Source organism: Taudactylus pleione, unplaced genomic scaffold (genome assembly GCF_031769625.1).
Source record: "Taudactylus pleione unplaced genomic scaffold, aTauple2 ptg000250l, whole genome shotgun sequence".
NCBI lineage: Eukaryota > Metazoa > Chordata > Amphibia > Anura > Myobatrachidae > Taudactylus > Taudactylus pleione.
In genome coordinates, this window is record NW_028284652.1 from 971,150 (window position 1) to 993,269 (window position 22,120).

Genomic DNA, 22,120 nt, shown 5'->3' on the forward strand with positions numbered 1-22,120 from the left:
TTCCCCTCTATGTCTGTAAATGCCCCCTTGTGTTCGTGCATGCCCCCTGTGTCTTTACATTCCCTACTTGTGCCTGTACATGTCCCCTGTGCCTGTACATTCCCTCCTATGTTTGTACATGTCCCCTGTGTGTGTACATGCTCCCCTTTGTGTGTACATACCCCTTTGTGCCCCTTTATGTCCCCCCTATATGTCCTGCCTTGTGCTCCCCCCACATGTTTTTATTTATTGTGCTCTTCCCTTAATAAGTCCTGTATAGTGCCCCCTGTCTGTATTTTCTCTATTGTGCATCTCACCACAACCCCCTGTATGTTCCATCCTGACAGAGTTCCACAGTCGTCGTCCCCCAACCCATCCCTTGGGTGAGTTCTATAATGAGCTGAGAGGTCCAAACACACAAACTAATTAAAAGGGGTGTCCGCATATTTTTGGCCCTGTAATGTCATTATCATTGTCGAATAACACATGGATTTTGTTTTTTTATTTTATACAGAAGCTGCTTTTGTGTATGTGAGCATTAGCATGCCTATAAAGCCTTTCTCCTTTCCTCTCCCTGAAACACGATTCTTGCATACCGCAAAGTATGTGTACAAGTTCAAACTCCGATATGGCGTCCAATTTAGGTAAGTGTATGCTTCATGTAAGTTATGGAATTAGTATTTTAAATAAACTGGGCCAGAGTACTGGAAGTGGGCAGGGACAGAACAGACAAATGGGTTATGTCACTATAATAAATAGGCCTGTCAGTGAGAGCAGGGCTTCCTGCGATGTAAGGAGAGGACTGGAGGTACAGTAATACACAATCACATGCATTAACGTTTGGAACTCGCTTCTCACGGGTCTTCATCTAGCCAGACTTTCAACCCTACAATTTATGTAGCGTCAGACTAATTTTCCTCACAAGACATTCTTATAGCGCTGCTACAGTACACTTGCCAGTCCCTATATATATAGGTTGCCTTGTATTTTACTGAATCCTGTATACATTTGTTATAATAGCAAACAAAACCATAAAAAGAAACTGCAAAACGTACATTACTAAACATGTATTAAGAGGTCTCAGAACTCGACCTCTCCACTCTACGTCTCTCATCCTTACTGATTATTTGGTCCCATTCCCGGTTACAAGATTTTTTTTAGGCTGCACTTAATGGGCCTGATGCAGAGTTGCAAATAAATTGGGCTTACTTTGCTCCAGGATGCTTATATTCACCATATGCTGAGTTGTACACACCCCGAAGTGCGGCCACATATGTACAATCAGGGCCGGATTAAGGATCACATAAGCCTGGACTAAAAATGGTCATCAGCCTATACGGAGAAGGAGAAGGGGTGTGATGAGTGCCCCATTATTAATCTGGCCCTGGGTACAATATATGATTGTAGTGTTCATTCTAGCACCCTGCACCTGTCACAACCTGTGCAGTTCCTCTTTCCTGCCTGGGGTGTCGCTCTCTACTCCAGTGCTTCTAGCACACTCAGCTGATGCAACAAAGACCAGAGTGTGCTAGAAGCACCAGAGCAGAAAGCGACACTCCAGGCAGGAAAGAGGAACTGCACGGGTCTTGACAGGTGCAGGGTGCTAGAATGAACACTGATTGGTTAACTATCAGTCATCATCATTAGTGCACGCTTGCACCTGCTTAATATTACAGCAGGTTCAAAAGATACACTGGCATATCTTATCTTATGTCTATCTCTGCATCACCCGCATTTTGTGATCACACCCTTTCTGAACTTTCTCTGTGTGCAGTTCCAACCCAGTTCTGCCTCTTCCAGCATAAGTGTGGATCTGATTGAAATGTGTACGACCCTGCATCGTCCGCATTTGTGTACGTCCATTGCTCAAACCAAATTCTGATTCAATTCTGTATCAGTACATGTCTCATACTGGTCCTCTCCTAAAATTTCCAGGAGACGCCCGAATTTGGGAGAGAGTCTCCCAGCCCCTTGGAATGTGGACAAGTCTGTCGCAACCTGGCACTTTCTGAGTAAAGTGGGCGGGGCATGGGGGCCTGATGACGTGATTCCCTATGAACAGTTACCAGTAGGGATCCAAAACAATTAATAAAAAATGTTTTATGACAGCTATATTTTACTTCTTTATTAGCTCAGAAGACGCAGAAAAGTGTGAGCATACTGTAAAAGAATTATTGGTGAGTGTAATAAAATGTAGTCTCTATTGTTTAGAAAAAGAAACAAAGCAAAATCCCATAAAGTAACTGAAAGAATGAGAATGAAATAAGACAGTTTGATTGCCTATCTGTGATTATGTCCCGTTTGTTTCTATATTAAACTTTTTTTTCCCCATAGGATTCCATCCGAGCCATACTTGCCAATCATGATAATTTACATCCTTTTTCTACAAAGCATTTCATAATTTTTCCTTGTATCCTTTCACTGTAATGAAACACGGGACAAGTACTGCACAGTCTTCTCTACGTGGAATTTTTTAAGAACCTCTCTGACCAAGAAGATAGGAGGTGCCTTTGTGTGGAGAGAGAGAGAGGGGGAGAGAGAGAGAGAGAGAGAGAGAGAGAGATGCTTTATAAGGAAGATTGTGACTTCAAACTCTGATTTATGGAGGCTTGGGAGAAAGACAAGGACAATGCTCTGAGGCTAATTGTCTGGCTGACTTACTATTTCTGTACTTCAGTTATAGTAAAGGTGCCTATCCATTAGGCGACCTGAAAGTGTGAACGTCTAGCGGTGCCCGCACTGAACGGCGTTCACTGAACGTCATTCAGTGAAGGAGCCGATCTCCTATCTCTGAACATGACAAACCTGACGAGCGTCGTCAGGTTGACGGGCATGTTCAGTAGACAGTCGAGGTGGGCAAGGACCGCTGGTCCTTGCCGGCTATCCATTACCCGACTTTGTAAACAATGCAACCAAAACCTCCTGGTTTTGGTCAGATTGTTTACAAAGTCGGGTCATGGATAGGCCCCTTAACTCAATAAGATTAAAGCATCTAAGCAATGGCTCTAAGGCACTTATCCCTGTTCAGTGTGGATCTCCTGCGGTTTGGGTGGATATATTTTTATATGTCAATGTAGGTGCCAGGATCTGGGCTGACAGGGGTAGCATGCAGAGGTTGTCGTTTCAGAACATGTCTGTTTTCTGACATAGATCGGTTGCTCCTCTGCAGCACCTCAGGGTCCATACAAATGCTCAGGTGGAAGAAATGTTGAATATTGGCTATGAATAAGTAAGTCAGCTATCACAAACATTATTCTTCTCAGTATTAATAAACAAAGAATGCATAATAAAAGGTCTTTTCTGATAATCTTGACTGGTATCTCCCAGACAAGAACAAATGGCATAGTGCTTCTCGTCTAAGGTTTAAACATGGACATAAGTTCCTCCTTCCATTTCCATATGTCTTCACTATATATATAGAGCCACACTCTATGGTCTATGGTAAGTGATGTTCACACTTTGATTATTAAATTGGTTGTAACAAGTAAAGAATTATACAGTACTTATCACCTGGTACATGCTTTACGATTATTTATAACACTGTGTTGTTATTAGGGGTGTGCACCGGCCACTTTTCGTGTTTTGTGTTTTGGTTTTGGATCTGGATCTTTCTTCGTGTTTTGGATCTGGATTGGTTTTGCCAAAACCACCCTTCCGTGTTTTGGGTTCTGGGTTTTGTGTTTTGGATCTGTATTTTTTTGAAAAAAAGCATAAAAACAGCTAAAATCACAGAATTTGTAGGTTTTTCTGCTCCTATGCTATTATTAACCTCAATAACCTTAATTTCCACTCATTTCCAGTCTATTCTGAACACCTCACACCTCACAATAGTGTTTTTATGTCCAAAAGGTTGCAACGAGGTAGCTGGATGACTATGCTAAGCGACACGAGTGGGCGGCACAAACACGTGACCCATCTAGGAGTGACACTGCAGTGGCAGACAGGATGGCAGTTAGAAAAACTAGGCCCCAAACTGTACATAATGCAAAGAAAAAAAGAGGTGCAAGATGGAATTGTCCTTGGGCCCTCCCACCCACCCTTATGTTGTATAAACAGGACATGCACACTTTAACAAATCAATCATTTCAGCGCCAGGGTCTGCCACACAACTGTGGCTGAAATGATTGGTTCGTTTGGGCCCCCACAAAACAAGCTGGCAATTAATGTGTCCCTGCACAAACTGGCTCTACGGAGGCAAGATGTCATCCTCATCCTCCTCATCCACCGATTCCTCACCCTCTTCAGTGTGTACATCCTCATCCTCACAAAGTATTAACTCGTCCCCACTTGAATCCACCACCACAGGTCCCTCTGTACGTTCTGGAGGCTGGTCTCCCTGGAAGAGCTGATAATTCATTTTGATGAACATCATCTTCTCCACATTCTGTGGAAGCAACCTCCTACGCCTTTCGCTGACAAGGTTCCCGGCTGCACTAAACACTCTTTCGGAGTACACACTGGAGGGGGGGCAACTCAGGTAAAATAGAGCCAGTTTGTACAGGGGCCTCCAAATTGCCTCTTTTTCCTGCCAGTACAGGTATGGACTGTCTGACATGCCTACTTGGATGCTGTCACCGATGTAATCCTCCACCATTCTGTCAATGGTGACAGTATCATATGCAGTGACAGTAGACATGTCAGAAATTGTTGCCAGGTCCTTCAGTCCGGACCAGATGTCCAAACTTGGTCCTGCCTGCCCTGCATCACCGCCAGCGGGTTGCTTAGGATACCTAAGTTTTTTCCTGGCAGCCCCAGTTGCGGGAGAAAATGAAGAAGGAGCCGTTGACGTGTCACGTTCCGCTTCAGCTGACAGTGTGTTCACCAGCAGGTCTTTGCACCTCTGCAGGCTTGTGTCGGCCGGAAAGAGAGACACCACATAGGCTTTAAACCTAGGATCGAGCACGGTGGCCAAAATGTAGTGGTCTGATTTCAACAGATTGACCACCCTGGAATCCTGGCAAAGCGAATGAAGGGCTTCATCCACAAGTCCCACATGCCGAGCGGAATCGCTCCGTCTTAGCTCCTCCTTCACTTTCTCCAGCTGCTTCTGCAAAAGCCTGATGAGGGGAATGACCTGACTCAAGCTGGCAGTGTCTGAACTGACTTCACGTGTGGCAAGTTCGAAGGGCTGAAGAACCTTGCACAACACGGAAATCATTCTCCACTGCGCTTGAGTCAGGTGCATACCCCCTCCTTTGCCTATGTCATAGGTGGATGTATAGGCTTGTATGGCCTTTTGCTGCTCCTCCATCCTCTGAAGCATATAGAGGGTTGAGTTCCACCGCGTCACAACCTCTTGCTTCAGGTGATGGCGGGGCAGGTTCAAGAGTGTTTGCTGGCGCTCCAGTCTTCGGCACGCAGTCGCTGAATGGCGAAAGTGGCCAGAAATTTTTCGGGCCACCCAAAGCGTCTCCTGCACGCCCCTGTCGCTTTTCAGAAAATTCTGCACCACCAAGTTTATTGTGTGAGCAAAACATGGGACGTGCTGGAATTTGCCCAGATGTAATGCCCGCACAATATTGGTGGCGTTGTCAGATATCACAAATCCCCAGGAGAGTCTAAGTGGGGTAAGCCACTGGGCGATGATTTCCCTCAGTTTCTCTAAGAGGTTGTCGGCGGTGTGCCTCTTACTGAAACCGGTGATACACAGCGTAGCCTGCCTTGTAACGAGCTGGCGTTTCTGAGATGCTGCTACTGGTGACGCTGCTGCTGTTGCTGCGTAAGGTGATACATCTACCCAGTGGGCTGTCACAGTCATATAGTCCTTAGTCTGCCCTGTTCCACTTGTCCACATGTCCGTGGTTAAGTGGACATTGTGTACAACGGCATTTTTCAGGACACTGAGGACACTTTTTCTGACGTTTCTGTACAGTCTCGGTATCGCCTGCCTAGTGAAGTGGAATCTAGACGGGATTTGGAACCGGGGACACACTACCTCCATCAATTGTCTAAATCCCACTGCACTAATGGCGGATACCGGACGCACGTCTAACACCAACATAGCAGTCAAGGCCTCAGTTATACGTTTTGCTTCAGGATGACTGCTGTCGTACTTCATCCTCCTCGCTAAGGACTGTTGGAGGGTCAATTGTTTAGTAAAAGTAGTGGTGTTCCTACTTCCTCTCTGGGATGATGAACGACTCCCAGCAGCAGCAGCAACAGCAGCAGCGGCAGCAGTAGGCGTAGCAATGCAGGATCCTCCGGAGGAATCCCGGATAGGAGAGTCAGTCATGCCAGTGATATGGCCTGCAGGACTACTTCCGATCCTGACTAAGGAGGAAATTGACGAGGAGGGAGTTGACGGTGTGGTTTGCAGGCGCTTGGATACAACAGGACAACGGGATTTAGGTGTCCCTGGACTGCTTACGGTCTGAGCCAAAGTTTCTGAACTTGACAGTAACTTTTTATGAACGCGCTGCAGGTGCCGTATAAGGGAGGATGTTCCTAGGTGGTTGACGTCCCTACCCCTACTTATTTCACCTTTACATATGGTACATATGGCAAGACAGTTGTTGTCCGGATTTGGATAGAAATATTGCCAGACCAAAGAGGTGGAATGTTTGGTCTTCTGCCCAGGCATGACCGTGATGGGCTTTTTCATCCCACGGACAACAACTGTCTCCCCCGGAGCCTGATTTAAACAAACCACATCACCATCAGAATCCTCCTCGCCAACTTCCTCCTCAGCGCCAGCTACACCAGTATCCTCATCCTGTTGTACTTCAACAGTGACATCTTCAATTTGCATATCAGCAAGTGGACTGTGGGTGCTCCTTTCAGCACTTGCAGGGGGCGTGCAAATGGTGGAAAGAGCCACCTCTTCCCGTCCAGTGCTGGGAAGGTCAGGCATCGCAACCACCACCACACTTGGACTCTCCTTGGGGATTTGTGATATCTTCTTAGAAAGCACAGTTCTTCGCTGTGCTTTTGCCAGCTTAACTCTTTTGATTTTTTTAGTGGGAGGAGTGCTTCCATCGTCATGTGAAGCTGAACCACTAGTCATGAACATACTAGGGATCGACCTTAGCCGTTCCTTGCCACTCCGTGTCGTAAATGGCATATTGGCAAGTTTACGTTTCTCTTCAGCTGATTTAAATGTCTTTTTCAAGGTCATTTTCCTGAACTTTGCCATTTGGGATTGTATGTGCCCTCTACTATGACATTGGGCATCGGCCTTGGCAGACGACGTTGATGGCATGTTATCGTCTATGTCATGACTAGTGGCAGCAGCTTCAGCACTAGGAGGAAGTGGTTCTTGATCTTTCTCTATTTTATTTTTATCGGAGAAAGTTTGGTCCTCCATTTATGTTATATCGATTTGATATATACGTGCGGCTAAACACAGAAAATAATTTTTTTTTTGGTTTGGACTGGAGTGTACTTTGTGGGTTACAGCACCCTTTAACGGTCAAGCCAGCCGGCCCTTTACTTATGACACAGGCGCACTCTTGGCACTACTTTGTTGATGCACGTGCGGCTACTGCGCACACAATTCACAAACACAGAAAATAATTTTTTTTTGGTTTGGACTGGAGTGTACTTTGGGGGTTACAGCACCCTTTAACGGTCAAGCCAGCCGGCCCTTTACTTATGACACAGGCGCACGCTTGGCACTACTTTGTTGATGCACGTGCGGCTACTGCGCACACAATTCACAAACACAGAAAATAATATTTTTTTTGGTTTGGACTGGAGTGTACTTTCGGGGGTTACAGCACCCTTAACGGTCAAGCCAGCCGGCCCTTTACTTATGACACAGGCGCACGCTTGGCACTACTTTGTTGATGCACGTGCGGCTACTGCGCACACAATTCACAAACACAGAAAATAATTTTTTTTTGGTTTGGACTGGAGTGTACTTTCGGGGGTTACAGCACCCTTTAACGGTCAAGCCAGCTGGCCCTTTACTTATGACACAGGCGCACGCTTGGCACTACTTTGTTGATGCACATGCGGCTACTGCGCACACAATTCACAAACACAGAAAATAATTTTTTTTTTGGTTTGGACTGGAGTGTACTTTCGGGGGTTACAGCACCCTTAACGGTCAAGCCAGCCGGCCCTTTACTTATGACACAGGCGCACGCTTGGCACTACTTTGTTGATGCACGTGCGGCTACTGCGCACACAATTCACAAACACAGAAAATAATATTTTTTTTGGTTTGGACTGGAGTGTACTTTCGGGGGTTACAGCACCCTTAACGGTCAAGCCAGCCGGCCCTTTACTTATGACACAGGCGCACGCTTGGCACTACTTTGTTGATGCACGTGCGGCTACTGCGCACACAATTCACAAACACAGAAAATAATTTTTTTTTGGTTTGGACTGGAGTGTACTTTCGGGGGTTACAGCACCCTTAACGGTCAAGCCAGCCGGCCCTTTACTTATGACACAGGCGCACGCTTGGCACTACTTTGTTGATGCACGTGCGGCTACTGCGCACACAATTCACAAACACAGAAAATAATTTTTTTTTTGGTTTGGACTGGAGTGTACTTTCGGGGGTTACAGCACCCTTAACGGTCAAGCCAGCCGGCCCTTTACTTATGACACAGGCGCACTCTTGGCACTACTTTGTTGATGCACGTGCGGCTACTGCGCACACAATTCACAAACACAGAAAATAATTTTTTTTTGGTTAGGACTGGAGTGTACTTTCAGGGGTTACAGCACCCTTTAACGGTCAAGCCAGCCGGCCCTTTACTTATGACACAGGCGCACGCTTGGCACTACTTTGTTGATGCACGTGCGGCTACTGCGCACACAATTCACAAACACAGAAAATAATTTTTTTTTAGGTTTGGACTGGAGTGTACTTTCGGGGGTTACAGCACCCTTAACGGTCAAGCCAGCCGGCCCTTTACTTATGACACAGGCGCACGCTTGGCACTACTTTGTTGATGCACGTGCGGCTACTGCGCACACAATTCACAAACACAGAAAATAATATTTTTTTTGGTTTGGACTGGAGTGTACTTTCGGGGGTTACAGCACCCTTAACGGTCAAGCCAGCCGGCCCTTTACTTATGACACAGGCGCACGCTTGGCACTACTTTGTTGATGCACGTGCGGCTACTGCGCACACAATTCACAAACACAGAAAATATATTATTTTTTTAGCACTTGGGGGGAGCACCCCTGATGGACAGAGCACCCCCTGGACAACACTACAGCACTCCTTTAGGACTGGGACACTGCACAGGACTTTGGAGTGGACACAGCCCCTATGGAGAACTGACTGCACAACACAGTCCAGCCAGCCCCTATGGACTTTGAAGTAGTGGACACAGCCCCTATTAACAACAGCAGCACAGCACAACACAGCCAGCCCCTATGGACTTTGAAGTAGTGGACAACAGCAGCACTACACTACACTACACTACACAGCCCTAACTCCCACCCTCCCTCTTCACTGTCCACAGCCGAGTGAGAAAATGGCGCCGACGTGTGTACCTTATATAGGATCCAAAACCCGCGAGACTCGGAAGGCGGGAAGATGACGTTTTGCCTCGATTTCAGATCCGAGTCAGGCGGGAAAAGTCGAGCCTGACTCGGATCGGACTCGGATCGGGGGGGCTCGGGGGGGTTCGGATTTCAGAAATCCGAACCCGCTCACCCCTAGTTGTTATGCAATGTATTTTAGTTGAATTGGCTGTCTGCTTTAAAAAAGCACTTAAACTTAGGGTCCATCCAGTAGTGTATCGCTGCCCGGAGTTCTACTGGATTAAACTTCAGAGTACTTCTCAATTACCGCCCCTCTGGAGATGGAAAGATATTTCTACAAGAAATTGCAGACACTGTTGCTGGACTAGTTCTGAGGCACAGGGGTGCCGAGAGAGGGGGGAGCGGGTACTGTTTACCCAGGCCCGGGCTTCCTGAGGGGCCCAGTGGGGGCCCGGGTCTGGTGCTGCCCCCCCCTCCCTTCTCTCTCCCACACAGCAGCCCAGCACACAGCGTGCGCATGCGCACTTGGGCAACATCGACCCACTTGCGAGCGCTCAGCACTCGGGAACGCCTCCGTCTGGGCAGCCACGACCATGGCACGCCCACCAAAGGGGGCGTGCTGTCAATCACCATCGACAGCACGCCTCTATTGGTGCGAGACCCATAACGACGGCTTGGCCGTCGTTATTCGGGTTTCGCGCATGCGCACTTGGGCAACATCGACCCGCTTGCGAGTGCTCAGAGCTCGCGAGCGGGTCTGAATCAGGCCCAGAGTTTGTGTCAACTGAGATCATGGCAGCAAACAACAGGCCTGCTCAGTTGTTCCATACAGTGGAGATGATTTGAAAACCAGCATTCTGCAGCCTGATGAGACCCTCTCCCAGTCAATATGCAATGAGTTTGCAAACCTTTTTGCAGATTACGTGCGAAATATAATCGGATGAAAGTTTAGAAAATGTGAGAGTTTAGCATTAAACTCTGACACTATTACATTGGTCGAGTTGTATTTTCAAAATGGGAAAAATAATAATGAGAGTTTTTTGAGTCTGCAAACTTGCGAGTTTGGATGTTCTCGGACTCTATTACATTGGGCGAGTTTAAAAAATGTGAGAGTTTACTCTCACATTTTCTAAACTCTCACGCTGTTATATTTGGCCCAAAGTATGCTCCATCCAGGCCGAAATCCCAACCGTGCCATCAAATAAGTGGCAAGATTCCAAGCCTGCAAATGTAAGCCTCCGGTCTTCATAGACCAGCTGTGACATAATGGATGTAGAATGTGTTATCAAACCTTCTTATTGAGAAAGTAGTTGCAACGCAAATGAAAACCTGTCTGTCAACCCATGATATTTATGATCCATTCCAGTCAGGATTCAGAAGAAGACATAGCACGGAAACAGCCCTGGTATGTGTGCTTAATGATCTTCTTAAGGAAAGAGACTGTTCAATCTTAATCCTTCTGGATCTCTTTGCAGCATTTGATACCATGGACCATGGGATTCTAATTGAGCGCCTGAAACATTTCTGTGGACTGGCTGGCACAGTCCTTAGCTGGTTCAAATCATTTTTCACTGGCAGGTGACCGAGAGTTTCTTTTGGCGTATACTCATCACCACCAGTGCCACGTCCATGTGGGATTCCACGAGGTTCTAAACTATTTTCCATGCTTTTTGCAATATACATGCTACCACTGGGTGAAATAATCGAATGTCATGGCCTGATTCCATAGGCACACTCTCACTGAACGTAAGAACGCTCTGTTACAGCCCAGTTACGTCGCTTCAGTCACAGATGGAGATGATTTCGGCTTGTGTACAACTCTGCATTGCCTGTAGTTGCCTACACTTCACTTACACTTTGTTTCATGTGACTGGTCTTCCTCTTAACCATCAGAGCACCATGGTAGTCCCTACACTACCACACTGTCCTAAAAAGCAGTACAACTTTAATGTGGCTATATTTTAGGAACAGTAATAGACCTTCTTGTGAGTGTTATTTGTAGCTGATTAATACTAGGCAACATTTATGTTCAATCTTTTCATTTGTTTTAATCAGCTCTGCAATGCATAGTACATTAGATATGATATAACTTGCAAAATTCACATACTGTATATTCCAACAGAAAGTTGCTCTGAGAAGAGCAGTGAAAAAAAGAATCAGGTATGTACCAATATAGAGCATTATAAAGCAAGTGTGTAATATGATAAACATTTTTTTTTTAGTTAGCATTTTTTAACTGATAACATTTAGAAACGCATAGGACCTCATTCAGAGATGGACGCTGTTAGCATCGCTGCTGTGTATGTGGATGCAACAGAGATGCTAACATATGGTAATTTCAGCAGGAGGCATCTGCGATCCTTGTGTTTCATCCGAAGATGTAAGCTTATTTACTTATTAACTTAGGGCAACAGAACTGTTCATGTTCAGGCAGGGGCAGGAAGTCTGCTTTGGAAGACCTCCTGCTCCCGACACCCCCTTGAAACAGAGGGCTCCATCCACTCCCTGCCCCCAAAAGCAGTATCCTGGCGATCACTCTGCGGCTTTGGGGAACTGAGAGAGGTTTTGCAGTAGAAGACTGGCGCATGCACAGTACAGATCTGGCACATACGCTAATCTTCTAACATTGCAGATGTATTCCAACCATTAGGTCTACGTACATCTCTGAATGGACCCCATAGTTTTCAAAGTAACATTTGCAGAGCAAAATCCTAATGTTAAATGAAAATTTTATATTTCACTCAAAACAGGTTAGATCAAGATAAGAATAGATCAACATGTTATTTTTCTTCATTTGGAGGTTATTAAACGGTATGGTAAATTAGTACTTGGGTCATTTCAAGACTGGAGGGGGCCCATGTGCAGATATCTGTGGATCCCCTCCTCCCCGGATGACATTGGGCTGTCGCATTCACTGAAGAAGCTGGCACTGTGCCAGAGTCTACGGCATATGCACAATATCTCTGGATAAATGGTACTATAATGTCAAACCAGCACCTGATTAAAAGCACTGCACAGATGACTATGATCTGTGCAGGCTATGCATTGTAAACTGTAAGAACGTTTAAAAAAATAATAATGAAATAAAAAAGCCTAGGCCGGTATTGAAAAATAAACACAAGGATAATCCAGTCGGGGCTGGTGATACTATAGCAGGGAGACACACAGCGCTGGTTTCCCCTGTCATAATGTCAAACCAGCCCTAGTCTGGTTAGCCCAGAGCTGGGAGCCCTAGGAAAGTGGGACCCCCCCCCCAAAAAAAGGGGTTCACCCTTCCTAAGGACAACCAGCAGCCCAGGGCACTTCTCAGCTTTGTGTGCATAGGTAATAGTAAATAATATTGTTCTTTACAAGTGGACTACAGGTCCCAGCAAGCCTGCTGGGTCATGATCGCACTTGGCGAACCACAGGTGCCAGTTTGCCTGGGTATCAAGGGCCTGCTGGCACCTGTACTCCCTACTGTAATAAAAAATATGAAAGCAATGATAGTACACACACAGCGTCAGAAAATTTATTTATTAAATAAACATTCCCCTCACACACCCTCGATTTCTCATTTATTACTCAATCCACATGGACACGTCCTCTTCAGTCTATGTAGCATCTTGGATTCTTGGCAAAATAAAAAAACCCACATGAGAATTGCATGTCCACTATTTTGGGAGAACACAGCCATATGTGCTATGCAAGTACTAAGATATGCATGTCCGTGGTGAATTAGCTATGTTTAGCACATGTGAACTAATTGGGACAGGCTGAGCAATGTGATGTCATATGGTATATTAAACAAATGCATTTGCACTCAGTAAATTACCTTAATTGTACTTTAGTTAACTACCCAGGAAGTCTGCAATGAATATGGCCTTCAAGAATTAACGAGGTTACCCCTCAAGAGTTAAGAAAACCTAACCAGAAGATTATTATTTTTGGTCGGCACAGTACAATATATATATAATACAATACCTATATTGCGCTAGATCAACCAATTTATCTTAAAATGCAAATATAAAAAACAGTATGATTCATTAAAAATTATTTTTAGTAGAGGCTGCTTCCCCAAGTGCGGTCTCTTGCCAGTATGGGTCAGAAGGGTTCTACGGAATGGTGAACTTGTGGAGCGCCAAACTCCAATTATGCAGGTTCACATTTTCCATTGATTTTATCTGTTTTAATGTCCATTTAAGGGGTGAAGATGATGACGAAGAAGGGATCCACTTTCAGTTTCTACAATGATACCCTCAACCAGAGTACACCCAGGACAATCAATCAGTTTCTGTCTGTTTTGTTAACATTTGGTTTTATTTAAAACAAATAAATGTAAAACTGAATAAAAACCTTACATCACACATATATCGTTGACATTGTGGGTTAGGTGTTGTTACTAACTTGCTGTCACCCCTTAATGAGGCTAGCTCATTTACTGCTCATTGAGCCCACTTTTGGGTCACAGAAACAAGTTACCCAATGCGTTTCATCAACAATGACTTCTTCAGGGGTGTTTAAGTCAAAATGTAGGAACTTCCGGCCTAAATTTTAATTCTCAATCAGGATGACCCAACATTCCTATGAATTCAAAATAAATGGTCGACAGTAGAAAGGATTAGAGAGGATATATGACCAAAAGCAGATTATGGGACACTATTTGGTGGCCTCTCCCACAGGTTACATTTGTGCCCTGGATAATGTGCAAGAAGGCATCATGGAACCTGTAACAATTACACAGAATGATAGTTTAAAATACCCAGTGTGACTGTATCCTAAAACATTGTAGTTAGATTTATTCTGGTCTGCACTAATATTGTTACTATTTTGCAGATTAGTTAAATTTCACATTTTCAGCAGTCGACTCAGTAAGAGCTAAATTGAAAATATGTATTTGTTAACCATCAGTTTATTAATAACAAAATAACCACATCATATTTAGCATGCACGGAATCACACACATCAGCTACAGCACGTACGCTATGTAATAAGGTCACAATTGTGATTTGTTTTATACACAGAAGAAACGTAAATAGCATACATTGTGCAGAATCAGTCTACTGTACAAGATTAAAGTGAATGTGCCCAAGTAGACAAGAAGCATCCATTGTTTAGGAAGAGAGACATGTTTTATTCATTCTCTTCATTCTGAGACTACATGTAGACATTTTCACGTATTAACTTCAAATGTTGTCCAGAGTTGTCAATCAGTATTTTTCTTTCTCATTACAAAGCATGTAGTGAAAGAATTGAAGGACAATGCAAACTGCAGGAATGTCGGTGAGAAATTACATTACTGTATTTATTTGTCACCAACAAGTGTGTGTGGAGGGGTGGTCTTCAGTTATTATACTGAAAGATAGGAAAAATAATGTATTATTCTGGTTATTTCACCGCAAGTTGTCATGGAGCCATAGATACTAAAGGACAGGCAGCACTGTACATTCCATCAAGTAACAACAATATTAAAAGTCTACTATATAATGTCTTAAAGCTGAATTACTAAAACTGTAGGTTTCCCATTTCCATATACTTTAACAGTAAAGAAAAATGATGTAAAATAGTGTACATCCCATAAGAGGTAAGAGAATGGCTGTGTAAATATGAGCTGTATTGGCAAGCTTAGGGCCTGATACAGAGATGCCCGTTCCCGCTAGGCTGTTTTAGCGTGGCGCGGCGCCCTGCCCTCCTTCTGGAGGGCAAAAAGCACCCTGCCCTCCAGAAGGAGGGCAAAATGCGCCCTGCCCTCACAGCCTGCGGGTGCCGTCTTCACCCGCAGAACGCAGTGTCCTGCGGATGGAGAAATGTGCGGTGACCCAGACACCGCCGGAGAATAGACGCCGGGCGCATGCGCCTGGCATCTATTCTCACTGCAGCGCTTGGGGGCTGCCCGGCATGTCTGTAAGTGCCGGGCACGCCCCCAAGTATGACGAAAAGGGGATGTGTCTTATAGACACGCCCCCTTTTCATGGCCACGCCCCTTTCTCGGACACGCGCACGCCTTTGGCGCGCGCACAAAGTTGCCCTCTCTAGCTCCGGTGCCCTGCCTGCCGCCGGAGCTAGAGTGAACACTACTAATGATTGGCGTCGAAATCCCAACGCCTGTCATTATACCTACACCGGGAGCCCGGGGGGGAGAGGGTTAGGTTAGGGGCTAACGGGGAAGGGGGGGCAGGGTTAGGCACCCCGGGAGGGTTAGAGTTAGACTAGGGGAACCCCGGGAGGGTTAGAGTTAGGCTAGGGGAAGGGGGGGTTAGGCACCCCCAAGAGGAGGTTAGGGTTAGGCACCCCCCAGGAGTCTTAGGTGTAGGTTGCTGGGAAGGGGGGTTAGGTTTAGGCACTTATGGGGGGTTAGGGTTAGGAACTAGGGGGGAGGTTAGGGTTAGGCACCCTTCAGGGAGAGTTAGGTTTGAGGGGGGTAGGGTTAGTGATACTTAACTAAATCCCCTTCGGGATTTCCACTGCTGCCGGTCTGCCGGCGTCGGGATTTGAATCGCTGGCCTTACAGCCGGCGGTCATTCATACTGAATCCGGCTGTACAATACTGTCCAACTAAAATGTAGATGCAGCAGGAGGTGTTTGTATGAAATATATACGCCTCCTGCATGCACCTGCGATCCTCAGATCACTACTGCGACCATCAGTCGTGATGTTTGTTGCTCCGGCCAGGTTGCGTAATCTGAAGCTTACTCAGCCTGGCCGTCAGAATTGGACAGCTGGGTCCAGGAAAACTTGGACTGGGGACTCTGTCGAGTATAAGCATGTCACCTGGGATTACTGGTGCCAAAATATGGAAAAAGTGCAGAATATAGTTATCCAATTGGAGGCCTTCGACCCTTTTGGGAACATATTGGATCCTAAGATCATTCTATTTCCCCGGTTGTCCATAGTCTCTTGTTTATCAGTTAATGTGAAGAAGTTGTTCTGTAGCTGAGCGAATTCTTGTTCAGAGAATGGTGTGAACTGGATAATTTCCTCTTGCATTTTCTCAAGAACGTTGACGCATTTTGAAATGTCGGTGACTTCCATGATCGGGTTGGTCATCGTCTTGGCTACCTCATCTTTGACAGTTTATTTTATATTTCAGACTTTGAAGAGAATGACAGCAATACTGGCTCAGTGAATGATGGAGTGGGATCCTCTATTCTTGATTCACCATCATTCGCTCCCCGAGGTAATAGTTGGAGGATATTATTTAGTCTGGTTAGACTGGCCTGATATAAAAACATTTACTAGCATTTGTGAGTTAGTTATTTTGTTTTGAGTCATTATTACAGCTTACAGAGGTAAAATGGAAATGCAAACTCTTATACAGGTAATGCTGCGGGAAGATATTGGACCTCATTCAGACCCGCTCGCAAGCGCTGAGCGCTCACAAGCGGGTCGATGTTTAGGCCCTGCGCACGTGTAGCGGCCGCACTGCGCGTGCGCAATCACTGGAGCGAGAGAGAAATTCTCTTGCTCCGGATCTCACTACAAAAGGGGCGGCTGTCGATGTTGATTGACAGCTCGACCCGTTTTGTAGGCCTGGCGGGGGGGTGGTTTCACAAACGGAGGCGTTCCTTAAGGAACGCCTGCCGTTTTGTGGGCGGCCGCACTGACATCAGCAGTGATGTCAGTGGGGAGCTTCTTGCTCGATCAGAGCAGGAAACTCCCTGGGGCTTGCGGTTGCCGAGACCCAACCTTAGTGTCTCGTCGCTAGCCCCGATGGTCGCGATGGTCTTGACCATCACGACCATCAACCTGGTCGGTCGCTAAAGCTGTGGGTGGTAACCCAAAGCTTAGCTAGCGACCAGGAGGCCGCACTTCAAAACCCAAGCGGCTGCCCTCATTCATAGCGACCACTCGCATTTTGCAAGCGCCTCTGAATGAGGGCCATTGTACATTCACAGGACTAGATAGATATGCATGTTCTTTAGTACACAAACTGCTGAAAAAAGAAGAAAAACTGTCCTGACAATTGAACTAATGTCTTTGGTAGGTAGGTTACCCATTTCCTATCTGTTCCACGCCTCATGTTAAACTGAGCTATTCTGTATGTGCAGAGGGCAGACAGCTTCCTTGCTAACCTAACATTGTTTTTTTTTTTCTTTAAAAAAGTGCTACGTGTGAGCAGGTCAGTGATGACAATAAGGCCTGCTGTAGATTTTTTGTCATTCATTTCGGTTGAGTTATTTACTCAAATCCTGTTTATCCTATTGTGGAAAGCATATGAGAACAAGGCAGTAGACCCATTTAGTTTAATCCGTTGTATTCCTGCATTCAGTTAAAGGCTTCAAAATATTTTTCTCACCACTTTACTATGAATTACTTCTAAAGGGGCAGTGTATTCATTGTTGAAAATAAATGGCCTGGGTTCAGGGACAGACTAATGCAACTACAGAAAAAATATTCAGAGCTTTGTTTCCCACTCATCTGCTCACTTGGATGTATCTTATATATATTTCTAGTTTTACTTTTCACTTGCTGGTAAATATTATAAAAACCCTAAATAAGAGTGTATAGGGCCTGATTCATTACAGATCGCAATTGCTAAAGCGTACGCAGACAACCTATTGTTGCGCAGTGCAATCGCAGTGGTGCCTTTGTGCACGCGCACTGCAGTGCATACACCTGTGCGAAGGCACCACTGCGATCACACTACGATCACGGAGAGCCATAGCAGAATGATTGACAGTCAGTGAGCGTTTGGGAGTGGTGACAAGGGAGTGGTCGGAGAAATGTAGGCGTGTCTGTCCGTTTGAACGCCGTTGCCTGGATGTGCATAAATTGACCACTGCGATGGCATACGCAGCTTGTGTACTCACTGCGTGCAACGAGGTTAGCAATTTCTAAGTAGGGTCAAGGCTGCTGTAATTCTGCGTGAGGGGCCGATGGTACAGATGTTAATGGAGGTGTGCAAGCAGGGCTGCAGTCAGAAATTGTGGGGCCTGACAATACCTCCCCCGGGGTATGAGGCAGAGATGGGCAGAGCACATACACATACACTCATACATAGACAAAAAAAACCTCTGATGATTAGCTATTTTTAATTAGAAGCATGCAAATGTAAGTGTCAGCACAACAAGTAATATAACAGCACTTACATACTATATACATAAGTTAGGCACCCCCTCCCTACAGCAGATCCCAAACTCTGAGTGCATGCAGGTGATGTCTACTGAGTGCAGCAGACATCACCTGTCCTTCACCTACCGTTCGGAGCTCAGCCAGCACAGAGTGATGTGCGGTACTGCACGTCACTGGTGGAATGCACCGGCACCTCTGTTACCCGGGCCTCCTCTCTCTCCGGGCCCGAGACTGGATTCCCCGCAGCCTCCCCCCTGATTGCGGCCCTGTATGCATGATATTACGGATGTGGCATAGCGGTAGTGGGAGGCAGTGGGCGTCTCTATGCTGGCAGTACGACGGCATTGTGATAGCATTCACTAGCATATTTTCACTGCAGACCTGCGTGCGGTTAGGGAGCTGCGATCGCAATAGCGTTCCTTACTGAATCGGGCTCACAGTGCACAGTTTTATCTAGAATCTCAGTGGCTAGGTAACAAATAAATGAATGGGGGTATAGTAGTTAAAACAATGTACAGTCAGGTGCATAAATATTGGGACATTGACAGAATTTTCATAGTTTGGCCTCTATTCACAACCACAATGGCTTTGAAATGAAACAAAAAAGATGTTTGTTTCATTTAACTGCAGACTTTCAGATTTAATTTGAGGGTAATTACATCCAAATCAGGTGAACGGTGTAGGAATTACAATGGTTTCTATATGTGCCTCCCACTTTTTAAGGGGCCAAAAGTAATGGGACAAACTAAACAATCCTAAATCTAACTTTCACTTTTTAATACTTTGTTGCAAATCCTTTGCAGGCAATTACAGCCTGAAGTCTGGAATGCATAGACATCATCATACACTGGGTTTCATCCCTGGTGATGCTCTGCCAGGCCTCTACTGCAAATGTCTTCAGTTCCTGCTTGTTCTTGGGCCATTTTCCCTTCAGTTTTGTCTTCATCAAGTGAAATGCATGCTCAATTGGATTCAGGTCAGGGGATTGACTTGGCCATTGCATAACATTCCACTTTTTAGCCTTAAAAAACTCTTTGGTTGCTTTTTCAGTATGCTTCGGATCATTGTCCATCTGCACTGTTAAGCGCAGTTCAATGAGTTCTGAAGCATTTGACTGAATATGAGCAAATAATATTGCCTGAAACACATCATCAATAAATACAAGGGAACCAGTTCCATTGGCAGCCATACATTTCCACGCCATGACACTACCACCACCATGCTTCACTGATGAGGTGGTATGTTTTGGATCATGAGCAGTTCCTTTCCTTCTCCATACTCTCCTCTTCCCATCACTCTGGTACAAGTTGATCTTTGTCTCATCTGTCCATAGGATGTTGTTCCGGAACTGTAGTGGCTTTTTTAGATGTTGTTTGGCAAACGCTAATCTGGTCTTCCTGTTTTTGTGGCTCACCAATGGTTTACATCTTGTGGTGAACCCTCTATATTCACTCTTGTGAAGTCTTCTCTTGATTGTTGACTTTGACACACATACACCTACCTCCTGGAGAGTGTTCTTGATTTAGCCAACTGTTGTGAATGGGTTTTTCTTCACCAGGGAAATAATTCTTCTGTCATCCACCACAGTTGTTTTCTGTGGTCTTCCGGGTCTTTTGGTGTTGCTGAGCTCTCCGGTGCGTTCTTTCTTTTTAAGAATGTTCCAAACAGTTGATTTGGCCACCCCTAATGTTTTTGCTGTCTCTCTGATGGGTTTGTTTTGATTTTTCAGCCTAATGATGGCTTGCTTCACTGATAGTGACAACTCTTTGGATCTCATATTGAGAGTCGACAGCAACTGATTCCAAATGCAAATGTCACACCTAGAATCAACTCCAGACCTTTTACCTGCTTAATTGATAATGAAATAACGAGGGAATAGCCCACACCTGTCCATGAAATAGCTTTTGAGTTGATAGTCCCATTACTTTTGGCCCCTTAAAAAGTGGGAGGCACATATAGAAACCATTGTAATTCCTACACCGTTCACCTGATTTGGATGTAATTACCCTCAAATTAAATCTGAAAGTCTGCAGTTACAGCACATCTTGTTTGTTTCATTTCAAAGCCTTTATGGTGGTGAATAGAGGCCAAAATATGAAAATTCTGTCAATGTCCCAATATTTATGCACCTGACTGTATATCAATTATTGTCATATCCTGAAGCAAGTCTGGTCTTGTATTACAGTTTGTCAAATTAATAAGGAAACACATACTCACATTACTGTATGCCGGTGATTATGACTGACAGTCCAATGCCTTACAGTACATAGTTGTAATGTTCTTCACTTCTTGTTTTCCATAGTGTATTTCATTAGACATTATCCATTTGAAGTTTTTGTTTTCAAATGAACATCCCAAGTCCGTAACTAGGGTTGTGTGTGAGTAATGCCGCCACTCAGGGCGTGAGGACAAGGGGGCGGCAGCGTCGCTGCCTGGGTGACCCCTCTACTTGGCTTGCAGTGTGGCTGGAATGGCACCCTACAGCCTAGAGAGCCACCTGGGCATGTCTATCTGATGCACCCGGCGCTCAGCTTACTGGGTCCGGGCCCTCTTAGTGATGTCAGGATGTCACATGTAAGGTGGGGTGAGACCAGGGAGCATTATTGCCCTGCGGAGGTGCTATAACCCCTCATAAGGTTCCTTCATGATGATGTAGTGACTTGCCACAAGAGATCCAGCATTTTTTATTTTATATCTTTTATTGTAGACAATGGGGTGAGTCAGATATCCAACCACTCAGAGCAAATATACAATAGTCCGCGCTCCCCTGTGGATCGTGATGCTGGCAGCAGTGGTGGCCTTTTGGGATTCCTGATGAGGTATCAAGCTGCTATAGTAGTCACATAAATGAAATGGTAATATCTTTTTTTACAGGACCTGTGTTTGATTTACCGTATATGTAATGTCTGTGCACCTTTTAATCTATACATATATAGTTATATAAATATATAGCAGCTATGTTGCTACTTTGAATTGGATTTTGATAGTAACAATTTGGTATCTGTACAGTATACGCAGTGATGTTTCTGGATTTTGAAAGAAATTAGTTTACACCTACAGTATATAGAAGATTGTGTTGATAAATCCTATAATATTAATTTGTCCTATTGGGGTGTGCATGTTAAGGTGTATCTGAAAATTGGACAAAAAAAAAGCCCAAATCCTACAGCACTACTCATAAATAACAGAATCGTGTCTGTCATTTTAATTTGTGCATAAATAAATGTGCTGGCTAACTAGCCCCCATACCAAGTCCTGTCTCCATATAATCCGCCTACTGTTTTGCATAATGTCCTTACATGGGAATTTCTTCATTTATTGGGGCACGTTGGTGATCTCTCCTCAGACTATTGAGCTTTTAAACAAAGTCAAATTAAACGTATGCCGTATCTGGGAAAATACCAGCTTGGTGATTTTTTATCTAAATACCAGACTATGGGGCCTATTTATCATTACATATTTGTGGCATATTCCTCGAAAATACCCATTTTCAGGGTATACCCGCAGATATTAATTAATGCTGCAGATGTATTGTATATTGCTGGCATCTCCTGCAGTACCTCCATTTCCGACAACAGCTGCAACCGGCATATGGGGGTTGTGAAACTATGAGATTTACCAAGCTCTGGAATGAGAGTTTGGC

The 22,120-nt window shown here is 45.0% G+C and overlaps 1 protein-coding gene across 1 annotated transcript in view; it reads left to right on the forward strand.

Moving 5' to 3' along the window:
• The first annotated feature begins 507 nt into the window (after nt 1–507).
• Nucleotides 508–22,120, forward strand: part of MAJIN (membrane anchored junction protein) — a 34,194-nt gene continuing 12,581 nt past the window's right edge. Inside the window, exons 1-7 of the mRNA XM_088480113.1 lie at nt 508–623; nt 2,111–2,156; nt 2,314–2,389; nt 3,307–3,420; nt 11,549–11,586; nt 14,643–14,688; nt 21,185–21,296. Coding sequence (XP_088336239.1) covers nt 523–623; nt 2,111–2,156; nt 2,314–2,389; nt 3,307–3,420; nt 11,549–11,586; nt 14,643–14,688; nt 21,185–21,296 — 533 coding nt within the window. The 5' untranslated portion in view covers nt 508–522. The remainder of the gene's footprint in view (nt 624–2,110; nt 2,157–2,313; nt 2,390–3,306; nt 3,421–11,548; nt 11,587–14,642; nt 14,689–21,184; nt 21,297–22,120) is intronic.